Source organism: Pipra filicauda, unplaced genomic scaffold (assembly GCF_003945595.2).
Source record: "Pipra filicauda isolate LSUMZ 115617 unplaced genomic scaffold, ASM394559v2 scaffold193_size2426894_pilon, whole genome shotgun sequence".
NCBI lineage: Eukaryota > Metazoa > Chordata > Aves > Passeriformes > Pipridae > Pipra > Pipra filicauda.
The window spans coordinates 653437-669175 of record NW_024104302.1 but is presented as its reverse complement, the minus strand read 5'-3'; the positions used below and the strand labels follow the sequence as shown (position 1 = coordinate 669175).

Here is a 15739-nt window from a genome sequence, read left to right as displayed (position 1 = left end):
TCAGTGCATGTGGCCACTGTGGGGCACAGAGGGTGCTGAGAAGATGCTGCTAAATTCTCTTGTGGTTTTTTTTATGTCTTTCAGGACTTGCAGTGAATGGAGGAGGACACTTTTTACTAGAGGTTTAACTCGTCTAAAGATATCAAGGTAGGAGAATTTTTCCTTCTTACAGTCCCACTTTTCTTTGCAGGAGTTATTGAATTGTTTAAATACAATTGCAGTTGTCTTCAGTTGTTTCTTTGCTGATCTGTGATCACCTGGATTTGGAACATGGAGCAGGAGGGGCATTGTCTTCCTGTATCAGTTTTACTGATTTTTATCCTGATTGTTTCTGTATTTAGAGAAAAAGATGTAGGAGTTTCCACATATTAGTGTTTGATCATTCCCTGTCTTTCCCTACTGGAGGTGATCGACAGGAAAACAGATGTAATAAAATTATACATTTTATGTTATTGAGTTCATTCTAACTAAAATATTGATACTTTTTTGTAAACAAAGTGTATAATAGGGACACTGCATTCTGTGGAAATGTACTTTGGTATCTTAATTGTTTCAAGGCTTTTTTTATATAAAATCCAAAATACTCTGTGTTCTGACAAAATCTCCAGTGCTTGCCAATGGATTGAACTTGACTTCTGTATTGAATATTCTTGAGACTTGGGCAGGTTTGCAGAACAGGCTTACAGCAACTCCTTAACTAGGTCTGTATCTAAGATATATTTTTGATTATTTAAAAATTAAGCAAATAATTCACATTTCCTTTAGTGCCTGAGCAGTGAAGTGCTGTAGCATTTCCCCACACTTTATACATTGCCTAGTTTTTTCGTTTTCATTTTTCTGTCACACCAGTGTGTCTTCAGAAGTAACTTCAGACTGAAGGGAGCCTCGAACAGAACGTGCAGTTTGGAGCTGGTGTGGTTTTGACTGATGGGTTTTTGGCTGCTCTGTGTCTTTGCCAAAAGTTGAAATGCAGGAATCTCGCTGTGCTTCAGTCCTGTGGTGCTTTGGGGCAGAATCACTGTTGTTGGTCCTGGCAGAGGGAGGGTTGTTGATTCCAGCTGTAGGAAGTGCCTTAAAATTCCTCCCAAGGCAGTTTAATTTGAGTCAACTTGTGCAGGATTGTGCCACGTTTTAGTTCAGGCTTAAATCCCCGTTCACGTGGTTGTTGATGGAGGCAGCTACTAATAATGTTTAAAATATGATTTTAGCTGTTCTGGGCAGCACAGAAGGCACTAAAAGCCCTGCAGAGGAGTTGCTGGAAGTGAGGTGATGGCATTCCTAACTTCCCTGTGGTTATCACTGCTCTCCAAGGCTCTATAATTGACATTGTATATGGAGACTGGAAGAGTCCCTCGGGAATTGTCTGTATCATTAATCCAGAATTAGAAACCAGGTTATGCAAAATGACAAAGCCCTGTTCAAAATTAAATTTCCTTAATTTCAAGGTCACCACATTTTCATGTTGAAGAGAGAACTGGTTCTGACTTTTGACTTTCTCCTCGTGAGTGACTGTGCTCTTTCTGTAGAGTTTCTGATCTTATTTTAAGTAGGTGGTAAATCCCAACACTTAAATAAAAAGCACTGCTGGAGAAAGCCTTTTCCCAGAAGAGTAAATTCAAACTTTGAGTGAGAATTAAGGTTGCAGGGTGCATTAGCTGGTATTCTGTGGTTGGCAGGGTTATCTGCTGATTGTTGATGAGAGTGGTGAGTTCCTCTGAGCTCAGAGTGAGTCATGAGCTGTCTGTCAGTGGCATCTCTCCTGGAGCAGTTGTGCTTTTGTTCTCCATCCTTCTTACTCAAAGTACGACTGTTCTAGACAAAAGGAAAAACAATGCCCTGTTAGCAGAGGATGAGGAACTCAAGCCTGCCCAGAGCTGAGGGATGAAGGGTCTTGTCCTCCTGCCTCCCAGCTCCAGGGGCTGCTGCAGTCTCCGTGGCCAAGCTCTTTAACCCTCTGGAAGTGCTGTTTTCCAAGCACAGCACCACAGTGAGCTGTTCCTCCGACTCAACTCTGTGGGTTTTCATAATAACACGGTGCTTGTCTCCTTCCTCTCGGGCTCTAACTGTATAAAAATTACCTGTGAACACGAACCCCACAGACTTGAAGTGAGCATCATCACCACAGACTCATCAAGGAATGTGTTTGGCCACATTCACCTCGGGGCTGTTGTTGGGAACTCCACAAACATGGGATTATTACCATGTAATGCTCTCAGGATTGCTTTTTAACTGGGGCATTACCAGCTGCTCTATTTGATAAAATGAAAGCAGAGGTTGAAGCTGCTTCCTTGTGAGGCGGCGTCGTGTTGACTTTGCTGCCCACGTTTTTCCAGTGGGGATGCTGGGTTTGGTGGTTTATGGATGTATGTTTATGTATTTCCATCAAAGACAGCTGGAGAAGCAAAGAAAGTGGGGACATCTCAGGAGGACAGGAGAGAGCACAAGTTCCAGGGGTCAGTGCAGGATCTGTAGGAAAGACAGTCAAGATGCCTCCAAGTATTTTAGGAAGGGCCCGAGGGGATGAACATCAAGCCCCCCATCACCAGTATTAGTCTTCAGGCTTTTGGGAGGGAACAAACATCGAACAATTCATTTTTGTTCACACACAGTTGTTCTAAAGCCTATTAGTTTAGAGAACTTCGTTTAATAAACTCTTAATTGCTTAAAGACCTCTAATTGGTAGGGTTTAGTCCTTTCAGTTCCTTTGTTGTTTTCCTATTTCCAAGTAATCCTCGAAGTTCTTGGCATGCTTGCTGGGTCCCAACAATGCTGTTTTCATTCCTGAAGTTCCTGGAAATATTTCATCTCTGAATTTTGCTCCCGTGGTGTTTAAAGTGCGCGCGGGACCAAGCTATCAAAAATATGTGTTTCTTTTGACTTCAGGGTTGTTGTAGTCAGCTATTCCCACTCCTGGGGTGAGTCAGAGTGTTCTGGGAGGCAGAGTTTAATGGATTTGATCATCATGGATGATCCAGGAGCTTCTGCCAGCCCCTGGTGGTTCTCAGTGGTGACATGTGACAGCCCCAGTCCTCCCGTGAGCGTCCAAGTGTGGCTTTCAGTGTTCTCTGGTCCCCGTCATCTCAAAACATCCTCTCGAATTTCACGACAGTTTAAAATGAGAGTTCAGCTTAAACTCTGAATAATTGCTTTGAGGAGCATGGGAAGTTTCAGTCTGGCAGCAGCTACAGATTTCTGTGTACAGTCTGAGTTGTATGTGGAGTAAATGCTTGAAAGCCAAACTCTGTCGTGTGTTTTCCTTTCATTTATCAATTTCTTTCATCTTGTTATAATTAGCTTTAGAAGTCTGTCACTTGTATAAAAAAAAAGTCCTTGTTACCTCTTCCTTCCCGAAGCTTGACTGCTCTTTAAAAGTGATTCACTAATTTATGAAAGGTTAGATTTTCTGTTCACAAAAATGTTAATTTAGGCTTTACATGTTGTTAAATCCTGAAAACTAATACTCAGAAAGGTTCCCTTTTTTTGGCATCTTAATGTAAGATACTTATTATGCACACTTATTAATTTCTGCTGTGGTGAGTTCAGCTTTGCTCATGAAGAGAGAGAATCTTGTGCTCCCAGGAACCTTTGAGAGGGAATGTTTTATGAGTAAGGAGTTTTTCTGTTATTTTGCATAACTGAGTGGATTTTCTCTCAAAGGACTTTGGGGTGGGTTTTGTTTGTTTGTTTTTGGTTTTGTTTTGTTGTCGTTGTTTTGGTGATTTTTTTGTTTGTTTGGTTTTGGTTTTTTTTTTTTGTTGTTGGTTTTGGGGTTTTTTTTTGAAAAACACATAAGGAATCATTCTTTTTAAAAAAATGTCTTTCCATCATTCTTTTTGGGAATTGAGGGAAAATTCACTGGGGAATGTGATGCCTCAGGATCTTACGAAGTGGACAAAGGAGATGAATAAAGGAATGAACAGTGAGACTCTCATTGAAAAAATATGTTTTAATAGAAGTTTGCTAATACTTTTACTTTATCAATATAATGTTTTGAGAATTTTTGACTCCATAATGTTCATAAACTTCTGTTGAATATTATGAAGGTCCTGGAAGCAAATTGTGTCTTCATTTGCTGCTGCCTGACCCAGGCAGGGAGCTGCTGGGATCCCATGGGCTGGCACAGAGGTGTTCCTGTGCACAGCCTTGGACTTCTCTCTTCAACCACAAATTAATATCTGAAGAGGCAGCTGCCAGAACTGTTGAACCACCTCCAACTTGGCAATAAAGGCTTTTTTTTTTGTTGTTAAGTTGTCCTTTTCACCCATTGAGTTAAAACTCTGCTGTGCTGCTGAAATTCGGGAGCATCCTTGTAAAGCACAGCCTGGTTGGGCCTTCTCCTGGCTAAAATTTCAATTGTGAACATGTATAAAGAAATCTGTTCCTTTTAAAGTGTTTGGAACACCAAAATGTTTACAGTAGCTTTATTTCCCACCAATGCCTGTCCCTTGTGGGTATTTTCACTACAGAGGCGAGAAAGGAACCGAAAACTTAAAGGGGAAATAAAATCCTTAAGAAATGTGCTTTTCACATATGACTTGTTGCATTCCCTTCCTCCTTTTGTAGTTAGAAACCTGTGGAAAAAACCCAGAGTTCTAATCTGAGGATATACATTTAATAGCTTCTCCTATTAACGTGCACAAAACTTGCCAGCGGTGGCTCAGCGATGTTTGTCCGACTCACTGCACATCAAACACCCTTTTGAACAAGAGCTTAGCTTTGCTAATCAGCTTTCTATAAAGAAATAATTTTATTTTTAGTGAGGTGATCAGAGAAGAGGAAAATACGGGGATCTGGCTTTCTGCTGGTGGTATATGGGTGAAAAAAAAAAAAAATTGCTGTGATTTTTAATTCCGTGTTTTTTCTATAAAAAGAAGCCAAACCGACTTCTGTGGGCTGTAATAATGTGTAGCCACCCAAAATGTGAAGTGGTTTTTGCAGCCTGTCTGCAAACTCTTGTCTTAAAATTAAGAAAACAAAGCAATAGGCCTTAGTCATTGCAGAGGATTTAATGAGCTGTCCCAGATTTGTTGGGGCTCAGTGCAAGGTTGCAGAGCTCAGTTTGCCTCTACCTCCATTGCCTTTGGGGTTTGTTTTTTTTCCCCTCATCATATTTGTGCTGCTGCCTCCTCATGCTCCAGAAACTGCTGTGGATTGTGTATTTAACTGAAATTTAGGTTTCTTAGAGGATAAATGTCCACGGTTTATGTGGACATAAACCAGATTCTTGAGCTGTTTGTTCTAAAAAGGTATTTTAGGGGTTGTACCTTTTTATTCACCTGCTGATGCTGTTTGGAGACTGGTGCTCACACAAGTCTTCATTAGGTTTGGTTAATTCAAGCTACAGGTGAGAAGATAAATGACCAATAAAGTGTAGGAGCTCTTGGTTGCCCCAATTGATGACAGTTATCCCGTGGCAGTGGAGATGGGAAGGGATCCCCATCACATTCCTGCAGCTTTTGCTTCTGCTGGCACAGGGAATTAACCTGGGCTGGGAGATGCCTTGAGGAGCTTGTTGGGAGGTGAAAAAAGGCCTGATCCAGCTCCTGCTCATAATGTAATGCCATTTGCTGTTTAATCCTTCTAATTCCGTGAACTAATAGGAGCAACAGAATTTTTAATTTCGAGTGCTTATTCTTACATGTTCTTTCTGGCTCAGTGTTAGTGAACAGAGGGAGAGCTGTGACCACGTGTGCTCAAAGCCACAGAAGGACGTGGCTGTGCGTGAAAATGGAAACCAGCAGCTGGTTCTGGTCACCTGCTGAACCTGCTGCTCTGTGAGGTGAAAACCTCACTCAGGGTGTGAGTCTGGTGAGCGCTCACACTCAGAGTTCCTCACCACTGTGCGTGGGATGCAGTGAGAAACCACGTCAGGAGCTGCTGCTAAACTGAAATCACAGAATCAAAGTGGTTTGGGTTGGAAAAGGACCTTCAAGATCATCTTGTCCCACCCCTTGCCACGGGCAGGGACACCTTCCACTAGAGCAGGTTGCTCAGAGCCCCATCCAAAAGACCTTTCTTTCCCTCTCCCACCTGGGATGCTTCAGAGGGGACCTAAACTTCACTTAGGAGCCCTGGGAACGAGCCTGAACACCAGCTCCTTGTGCTTTGGTGGCCCAGGTGATGCTCTTGTAATTCGTAGGTGCAAATGAAATTCCGGTTCTGCATTTTCTGTGTGACATTCATCCGTGCATGAATCCATTCTTGCACACAGACAGACCCTAAAACCTGCTTGTGAGATCTGATAAGTGAGTGGGAACGTGTGGAAGTCAGGACAGGCTGGAGTTGCTGTCACCCCTCTGTGCTGCCTGGGGTTTGGGATGTGTGTGCTCCAAGCTGCTGCCCTGGAATGCTGGTGTCTCTCTGTGAATAAATCATATTACAAGGACTTTCAGTGGCTTTAAATATACATAGAAAGCTCTTTGAACTGGGTATTATTGTATTAACAGACTTGAAAATATCAGATAAGTGAAGAAACTCAAGATGGCATTTCCTGAGCATCCTCCAAGAGGAACCTAATATTGTTACAGGGGAAAATGTCATTATTTATTTCTACAAGATGAATGTGTTACCTTGTAACTGTGGAAGCTCATGTGTACAATAGAAGGAAAATTGTGGTTTGTTGTATGTCCTGATCAAAGACTCTTTACAATCCTTTTGGTCTGGTTTGGAGCTGCTTTTGTTGGAGGTGTTTTGATGCTTTACCTGCTTTAATAAGTGGCTGTTCCCCAGCACAGGCTGTCACTGTGCCTGGTGATCCCAGACACTCTTTTATCTTCAGCAGCACTCAGACAACCTTTTTTTTTTTTTTACCTCAGACATACAGAGCAAGGAAAATGTAGGGATAATGTTTCTGTTTGATTTTTTGCATCAGTTACTCCGGGTTTGAGTGACTTGTCTCCTCATGACAATTTATTCAACTCACAAAGAATTTGACAGTCAGCCACGGCTGGAGTCGGGGTTGGTGTCAGCAGGATTGATTTTCTGAGCAACAGGAAGGGCAGCAACTCCTTCTGATGGCTTTGGCTTTAACAGAGGTGGGAAATGGAGGCATTTTGCAAAATGCTGAGTCTTTGCCACTTCAGTGTGATGATAATTCAGTCAAACTATTTGACAAAATAGGCAGGTGCTGGAAATAGCCTGGAGAGCAGCGAGGCTGGGGAAGGGACTGGAGCACAAGTGCTGGGAGGAGAGGCTGAGGGAGCTGGGGGGGCTCAGTCTGGAGAAGAGGAGGCTCAGGGGAGACCTCCTCACTCTCTGCAACTCCCTGACAGGAGGGGGGAGCCGGGGGGGGTTGGTCTCTTTTCCCAGGCAACCATCAGCAAGACAAGAGGGCTGGGTCTTCAGCTGTGCCAGGGGAGGGTTAGGTTGGATATTAGGAAGAATTTCTTTGCAGAGAGGGTGCTCAGCCATTGGAATGGGCTGCCCAGGGAAGGGGTGGATTCTCCGTCCCTGGAGGTGTTTAAGGACAGACTGGATGTGGCATCAGTGCCATGGGCTGGGAACCACGGCGGGGTTGGATCAAGGGTTGGACTTGATGATCTCAGAGGTCCCTTCCAACCCAGCTGATTCTGTGATTCTATGAACTGAAAACAAGCTGAATGGTGGGCTTTATGTGAATGTTGATTTTTGTTGTTAGAGACTGTATTGACAAAGTAATTTTTCATCATTTTAAGTTTTTCTCTCGGGTTTAGCAATTTTTTTACCGCTTCATAACTGTTTCCTGTTGTCCAAATTGGAGTTGTTTTTGATTTTTGTCCACCTGTTCTTCTGCTTTCTGCAGTGTTTGGGATACACCGAGTGGAACGGGATCACCATGTTTCGAAACAGTCTCAAGATGCTTCTCACAGGAGGGAAGTCAAACCGCAAAAACAGGTCCAGTGGTAAGTAACAGTCACCTCCTCGAGGGTGGGACAGGGACAGCTCTGCCACCACCCCTTCCACGTGTGTTCTGGGTTTTTCTTCTTGTTGATGAGCACATGGGCTCACCTGATGATCTCAAAACATCCTTATACTTCATTTTAATGCTGTGATTTTAATATTTGAAAATACGTGTATATTTATTTAAAGTGTGTGTAAACCATCATCTGCTTTTATTGGGGAGATGAGATGTAGGGAAAAACAAGGAGTAAACAAATGTCAAGGTTCGTGTTTCGGTTGTGGAAAATAAGAAAATAACTTTTTTCCCCTCTCAAAATGCCTGTGATAACTGTGGCAGTGAAATCTGCTTTGTTACAGACAAAACTGGTGATGGCAGCAGCAATTTATTTTTTTTTTGTTTGTTTTTTTTAACTTTTAAAGAGGAGGGGGAGAGAGAGGACTGGGGAGAGGTGGAATCAAAAGAGTAATTGCCCAAATTTGGTCATCGTTTCTACCAGTCTCCTTTTTCCACCAGCCCAAGAAAGGAGTTTACAATTAGCACTGGTTGATGTGGCTTGGCCTGTTTGATCCGTGATGGAGATCAGGGGAGATTGTAATTGTGAAGCAAAACATGACAAAAATATTGATAGGCTCGAAAAACGTTGGGGTTTTTTATTTTTATTTAACTTTTGTAGTTATTTCCAAAAATGGAGTGTTGGCAGGGTAAGAGCTTTTAATTAGATCTTTCATTTCGATTTTTTTTTTTTTTTAAAGCCATCTGGCAGCACATTTTAAATATTTTGGGAGACAGTGTTTATTTGTGCTCGTGCATCTGTGTAAATAGTGCATATGGATGTTCCTTGGGAAACCATGAGTGAGGATGTGGAGAAGCAGTGGTGATAAATTCAATGGAAAAACGGGCTGGTTTCCTTTGGGTGAAGTGAGTTATTTCTCACATTGCCAGAATTTGCCCCCTCATTTTTAATGCGTGGTGAGAGTCCTGGGTGCCTTGGTTGGATCCTGAAGACATTTTCATGAGGAGTTCAAGCAGTTCATCCTGGTTTTGTGCTTGGTGTGGATCTCGAAGCAGGAAAAAGGCTGTTTTGCCAGGACTCCTGTAGGAATTCGGGCTCGAGGTGGTGATTGCCATCCATGGCTTCGTAAAGGAGATTTTCCTTCTGTAGGAACTGCTGCAGGAGTGGGTCATCCGAGGAGGGACCTGCATGGAAAGGCAGGTTTGGGGAAGCCCCACGAGCAGATGGCTCCGTCCTCTTGGGATTTGTGTCACATTGGCAGTTTAAACCCCGGGAAAGGTCAAGGCCTCTGATACCTTTGGAAAACCAACACAGGCAAATAAAGCTGTGGTTTCTGGATGAAAAACCTCTCTTCTGTCACATGGTCTGTTAGCAGGCCCTATTTTTCCTTTTGCCTTGTCTCCCCGAGCAATACTGAGGGTCTTGAACATGCACAGCTCTGCAAATGCGTGTTTGTTGTTTTGTGAATGGAAAATGTCAGTTCTGAGCAGAGGAGATGGGTTTTTTCTTATTCATATATTGAAAAATAACATGACAGAATTTAATAGATGAGGTTTCTTCTAGTGCCTAATGACTGTGCTGTATGTTTAATTTATTACAATTCTGCCTTTGAAATAAGTTGTTTTATTGAGAATTCCGTTTGACAGTCTTCAGGGCAGGAGGGGGAATAGGAAAAGGAGATGATCAGGTTTGTTGTATTAACAGTGACTAAATGGAAAACATCCCTCCACTGGAAAACAATTTTTCAGATAAGCCACCAAACTATAACAGGACATTAGATGAATTCATTGCTGCCTCGATTTTTTAAAAATAAATATATTGAATTCTGTGTTTCTTTGCAACACAGTAAGGAAAAAAAATCCGTAAATCCTCCACATACATTTCTGTGTTGCATTCAGCATTATAAGCCTAAAATTTGCTTTACTTATTTGCCTTGCAGTTCTGGCAAACTACAAATTTGATACTTTAAAAGCAGATAAAAAGGAGAGAACTTAGCTAATAGGATACAAAAGGCACTGACAGGACCTTGAGGAATCTCCCACCTCCTGGAATAAATTCTAGAATGGTTTGAGTTGGAAGAGAGCTTAAAGATGATCCAGTCCCACCCCTGCCGTGGGCAGGGACACCTTCCACCAGCCCAGGTTGCTCCAAATTTATCCAACCTGGCCTTGGACACTTGCAGGGATCCAGGGGCAGCCACAGCCTCTCTGGGGAACCTGTGCCAGGGCCTCCCCACCCTCCCAGTGAATGCACCTGTCTAAAACCTGGGTGTTCTTTCTTTTTTACTCCTTAATTTTCACGTGGTCAGTGCAGACCTTCAGGTCCCTCCACCGGTGTTGCCTTCACTGGTAGGATTTTGTCTGGGCACTTTCCGTGGGGACACTGAGGGGGTTTGAGACTTTCCCCCGTTCAGGTGCTTTAAAAAGATAAGGTATTTATTGACATTTTAAATTTATTTGTCATTACAATGATGTAGAATGTTCATTGGAAGCTGGAAATGAAGCCCCTCTGGTGGTTTTGGTGCTCTGGTTTGTCCCGGTGGCCTCAGAGCTAAACCCATCTCTGAGAACTGGGAATAAACTCCCAACTCCTGAGTTCTGTGTTGGGAAAAATCAATCTGTTGGAGGGTTCAGGTGTGCCTGAAAAGGAAGATTCACCTGCCATGTGCTGAGCTGAGGTTCTGTGGGTGGGTGACAGCCCACCAGGGTGTCTCTGTCTGTGTGTGTGTCTTCGTTTCCCGCACTCCCTTCATTTTGCATTCCACTGGGGGAATAAACCTTTGAAGCAGGTTAAAGGCATTGTGTTCTTTTCTTGGGCAATCCAAGGGAGCACAGTGGCCTTTGAAATTCCTGTGCTTTGCTGTGTCTTTCATTTGCAGTAGCAGTTCCCAAACAGGGGCAGTGGAGTCAAGCTAACAATTCCGAGAGGCTCTGATGTGGTTTTGATCGTTCTTCCTGATTAAAAGATCCCCGGTAGTGGTAGCAGTAAAATGCCTTCTTATTACTCCTCCTTCAGAAACTGCTGAGCAGATTCTCTAAGAACTGTGGTTAACATTTATTTGGACTCAGCCAGGGTGGGTTTTCCCCCTTTGGTGCTCGATGGTGTTGTAGTTCAGGAACACACAAAATATTTTTATAAGAAGAATACAGTTACATACATCTGAACATATCGTTGCATGCAGTAATGCCAGTCAAAATAACTGGATTTCCACTGCAGCAGCAGACTGTGTGATGCCCTGTGGTTAAATTTGGGGGTCTGGGTGTCCTTTCAGAGCTTCACTCCTGGGGTTTCACAGTGCTCAGTCCATGTGCGTGTGAGCACATATTTAATCTCCTGTCTTAACAAAAATTCTCCTGTGACTCAAGGGCACTCAGGATGGTTTACAGTAATGCCTTGAGGACACATTATGCCTGCAATAGTGTTTTGATTAGGCTGTATTTCCTTCTGACATAAATGGATATTCCCCAAAGCTGCCAGACAGCTGAGCAGAGTTACAGATCACCTTGGTTTTTCCAGTGTAAATTAATTTAGAGAGATGCAGACATACAAGTTCTCTGACTCATGTTTGTATCCAGAGTTATATTTATGAGGGATGTGTTTGTTTTAGAGTGTCAGAGGACTGTGCTTTGCTCCATCCTGTTATTCCTTCTGGCTGAAGATGCAGCAGGATGACTGTGGCCAAAAGCTCAGTGGCCAGGGCTGGCAGGTGCATTAAACACCTTCTCACTGCTGCTTCTTGGAGTGTTTGAGGCTTTTTTTCCCCTAATTGAGCCCTTCTTCCAGGGCAGTTCTGTTCTCTGAATCCATATTCTGGAAGGTTCTGTGGTTTTATTTGTTTGTCAAGGACCTGTCTCATATTTATCTGCAGTTTTCTTGCTTGTTCTAATCATTCCTTGCTCTGGGTGTGAGTTCCAGTAGTGCACATCCCAGCAGTGCACTCATGGATTCACTCCAGGATCCTGTTAGGGAAATAAGCCCATCTAATGGATCCAATCATTCCACCTATTACAGTTATCCTGGTTCTTTTACAAGCAGATGGACTATTTCCTTCTTACATTATCACATTAAATTAATACCACTGTAAGAGCTCAGATTCCTTTCAGAACCTGGTTGAAATTCAGCTGCAAAACTGCAGGTTTTGTTTGGTTTTATATTTCTCTTCACTTTGTGAGGTGTAAGCCCAGGAATTTGTGCCTTTTATTTCTGGCAGAGGCCGAGATAGGTTTTAAAGTACTCTTCTTTTTTTTTTTTCATGTTAAATTTATCTGAGGCATGTAATCCTTAGCCCAAAGGGCCTGCTTTTCTCTCCTGAGTTAGTCAGGAATTATATCCTGCTTGTTCTTAACTCTAAAATGCACAGTTTTTATCTGGGGCTTCCCAGCCAGGAGCCTGCCTGTCATTCAGAGTATTTTTGGTGCAGGGTTTTTTAAAACCTGTTCTTCTTTCCTGGTTCACAGAAGACCCAATTACTTCTCACTTCCAATGTATTTATAGGGCCTTTTGGAACCTGCCACTTTATATTTTAATTCCAGGACTGAAAGAGCCCCTGTCAAATGCTCTTCTCCTTTGATTCCTGCCTTTGGAAGATAAAAGGCATTTCTGTGAAGGTCTCATTACTGCTTGGCCAGAACTGCAGGCACTTTCTCATCTATCTGATCTCTTTTGGAAGTCTGAGGATAATTTTTTGCCCCAAAAGAGTTGGAGGGTCACAATTGCTTTTTCGATTTCATTTCTGAAAGAAATTGCTGAGTGATGAGATCCAGCTGGTGGGTCCTCTGAGATGTCAGGGAACTTAATTTAAGGAGGTGTTAGAAGTGAGGTGTTAAAAGACCTTAAAAGTATTATGGCACTGAATCACTAATGTATCCACGTGTTCGAGGTGTTCCATCCAAATAATAATAATAATAATAATAATAACTCAGAGCCTTTTCTTCCACCAAGTTTGCTGGTTTTTTCATAAATCCATTTTTAAACAAGTCTGGAGTGTGTTGACAAATCCTCTGACCACAGGGAAGTTTGTCCTTGAGTTTGTTAAGCACGAACTGGCCCTTCCTGCAAGTTTGTTTTGCATTTCTGTAGTTTAATGTGTTCCTCCTGAAGAAGGCAGCGTGTGGGGAAGATGTGTCTGTACAGGCTCATTGTTTGCTTCTTTGTATTCTGATTTATTTGGTCAGAATGTGTCTTGTTCATAAACCAAACTCTCTTCCCAGACAAATACAAGATGCTTGGACAATAAAGCTTCTGCTTCTCTCCTGCACTGCTGTCTTAGAGGGAATTTTAGCAGCCTGTATTACCCTAATTTATTTCCTTCTGATTCACAAATACTTTTTTTTTTTAATAACAACACCACAGATACAACCTAATTTGCTTTATAGCTCATAAATAATTCTTATTTGACTGGTCTGTTCAGTCTTTAGCGTTCATAATTTTTTTATTAAGTGACTCAGCTGTTTATCAGCCCGGGTTGGTTTGTGCTCCTGTGTGAGGAGCAGGGGCTCCTCCAGCTCTGGGAGCCAAGATCTCCACCCAGGAGCCCCTCACCAGCTGCAAGAACACCTGGGTGGGCTGGGGCCACCTCCCTCCTGCTCTGAGGGACCAGCCATGGGTGTCCTCACCCTCCTCTTGTGTTTCCACAGCCCTCCAAGTGACTTTATTCCCTGTGCCACAGCCCTCCAAGTGACTTTATTCCCTGTGCCACTGCTCTCCAAGTGACTTTATTCCCTGTGCCACCCCTCGGGGAGTTTTGTTCCCACGTCCTCTCCATGGCTTTCCTCACCCTCTTGAGGTTTAATTTATTGCCTTGTTCTTTATCTCCTGTGCTTTCATCAAACACAGATGCACAGAGAGGGATTTGCTGTCCCTTCTCAGTGTTGCCCAATTCCATCCCGTGGTGCTGTGGGATATTCTTAAATAATCTGTATATGCAAGGCTTTTCAGAGCCATATTTTAAGCTTCCTCCTTTCTCTGACCTTCCTCTTCTAACTTCCCTAACTGTGGCACATTTATAAAACTCCTTTTATATTTGCTTTACAGTATGTCTTGCCTCCTTTTTTTTAAAACATTTCACTTCAGCAGATCACTTCATTTTACTGCATTATTTCAAGACTCTGGAATATTTCAACTTACATTTTCTTTCAGTTAAATCTTCTTGAATAACTCATAATCTTGTAGTTCTCCTTCTCAGTATTTCCAGGTTTTTGGCTTTAGTTTTTGTGGAGGAATTGGCAGAGTGCTGTTGGATTGTTATGATGGAGCAGTGTCTGTCTCCCTGTCTCTGAAATGCTGTATTTTGGGCTGTTTGCTACAAGGCTTGAATTTTGGGAACTTCTAAACCACTTTTCCCCACTTCAGATTGTTCTGTTCTCTTAAAAAAATGTGTGAAAGGCAGCTGTGAGTATCAGACATATTTACTGCTTGAATACAGATACAGCTCTCACTTAGTTCCCCCCTTTTTACTAAAAAGTTGCCTGTAACTGAGCTTGAAATGTTCTTTTTTACCTTCCTCAGAAGAAAATGCATGAACTAATCTTCAGTCTCTGTCCCACTTGCTCAAATAGGTTAGATTGTAAAATTAGGCATGTAAGTTGGGGGGGGGAGAGAAAAATATTCTATATATTTCTGCTGTGCTGATTGTTTTACTTGTTTCAAATGGGTGAAAACGAGAGGAAGGCAGGCCCTGAGTGTTCTGCAGGATCCAGCTGCTGGGAGATGGTTCTTTCTTTGGCAGTTTTCCCCATATTTCGTTTCAATCCCTGCATCCCCAAACATCCTCTTCCCTCACTCACCCCCATGGGTTTTTTCAGGCGTGTTCCTATTTGCTGGTTTTTATCCAGGATTTATCTCTAGGTCAGTGATTCCTTTCTCAACTTCTTCTGTATCAGCTTTAATCCTTCTCAGACCTCCCCTTCCTCATTGATTCTCCAGGTCTGATTGCTGAGATTATTGCACCCCAGTCTCCTCTAAATGCAGGGGCTGATTCATCCTCCCGCTCCTCCCAGTGCTGCTCCATTGTGGAACCATCTCTCCTCTGCTGTCCTCGTGCTGCTCAGAGCTTTTAACCTCCAGAGACTTTCCCTGAGGGAAAAGGAAAAGGCTTTTAGACCAGTCCTTTCCGTGGGCATCCGTTGTGCAAAGCAGGGAATGGATTCCCGAGGTGGAAGGGCTCTGGGATGGTCGTGTTTGCAGGTTGGGCTCTGTCCTTGGGCAGGGTCAGCCCTGTCAGCCACCTTTCCTCTCTCTCCCAGCTTACCTGGAACCCTGGGGGTGGGTCTGAGCTGTCAGGAGCTGGGATCTCGCTGTTGGAGATCCTGTGGGATGGTTTCCATGGCGTGTCGTGCCGGCAGAAAGCGGGATCTGACCAGAGCTCGTGGAGTTCAGGGGCCTTGGATATAATAGTTGGTTTAAGGCAGGAGCCAAAGAATCCCAGAGTAGTTTGGGTTGGAAGGGACCTTCAAGACCATCTCATTCCAACCCCCTGCCATGGGCAGGGACACCTTCCACCAGCCCAGGTTGCTCCAAGCCCCATCCAACCTGGCCTTGGACACTTCCAGGGATCCAGGGGCAGCCACAGCTTCTCTGGGCAACCTGGGCCAGGGCCTCCCCACCCTCACAGGGAAGGATTTCTTCCCAGTATCCCATCTAACCCTGCCCTCTGGCAGTGGGAAGCCATTCCCTGTGTCCTGTCCCTCCATCCCTTGTCCCAAAGTCCCTCTCCAGCTCTCCTGGAGCCCCTTTAGGCCCTGGAAGGGGTTCTCAGCTCTCCCTGGATCCTTCTCTTCTCCAGGGGAACCCCCCCAGCTCTCCCAGCCTGGCTCCAGTCCAGTGATCAACTCATTGGCCTCCTCTGG

General features: G+C 43.5%; 1 protein-coding gene across 2 annotated transcripts in view; it reads left to right on the top strand.

Annotated features, from left to right (window-relative positions):
• TANC2 (tetratricopeptide repeat, ankyrin repeat and coiled-coil containing 2) overlaps positions 1 to 15739 on the top strand; it is a 235032-nt gene that overhangs the window by 31423 nt on the left and 187870 nt on the right. For both annotated transcript variants that reach the window (XM_027745287.2, XM_039380377.1), the window contains exons 2-3: positions 85 to 147; positions 7781 to 7880. In XM_027745287.2, the coding sequence (XP_027601088.1) occupies positions 7814 to 7880 (67 nt within the window). In that variant the 5' untranslated portion in view covers positions 85 to 147; positions 7781 to 7813. The remainder of the gene's footprint in view (positions 1 to 84; positions 148 to 7780; positions 7881 to 15739) is intronic.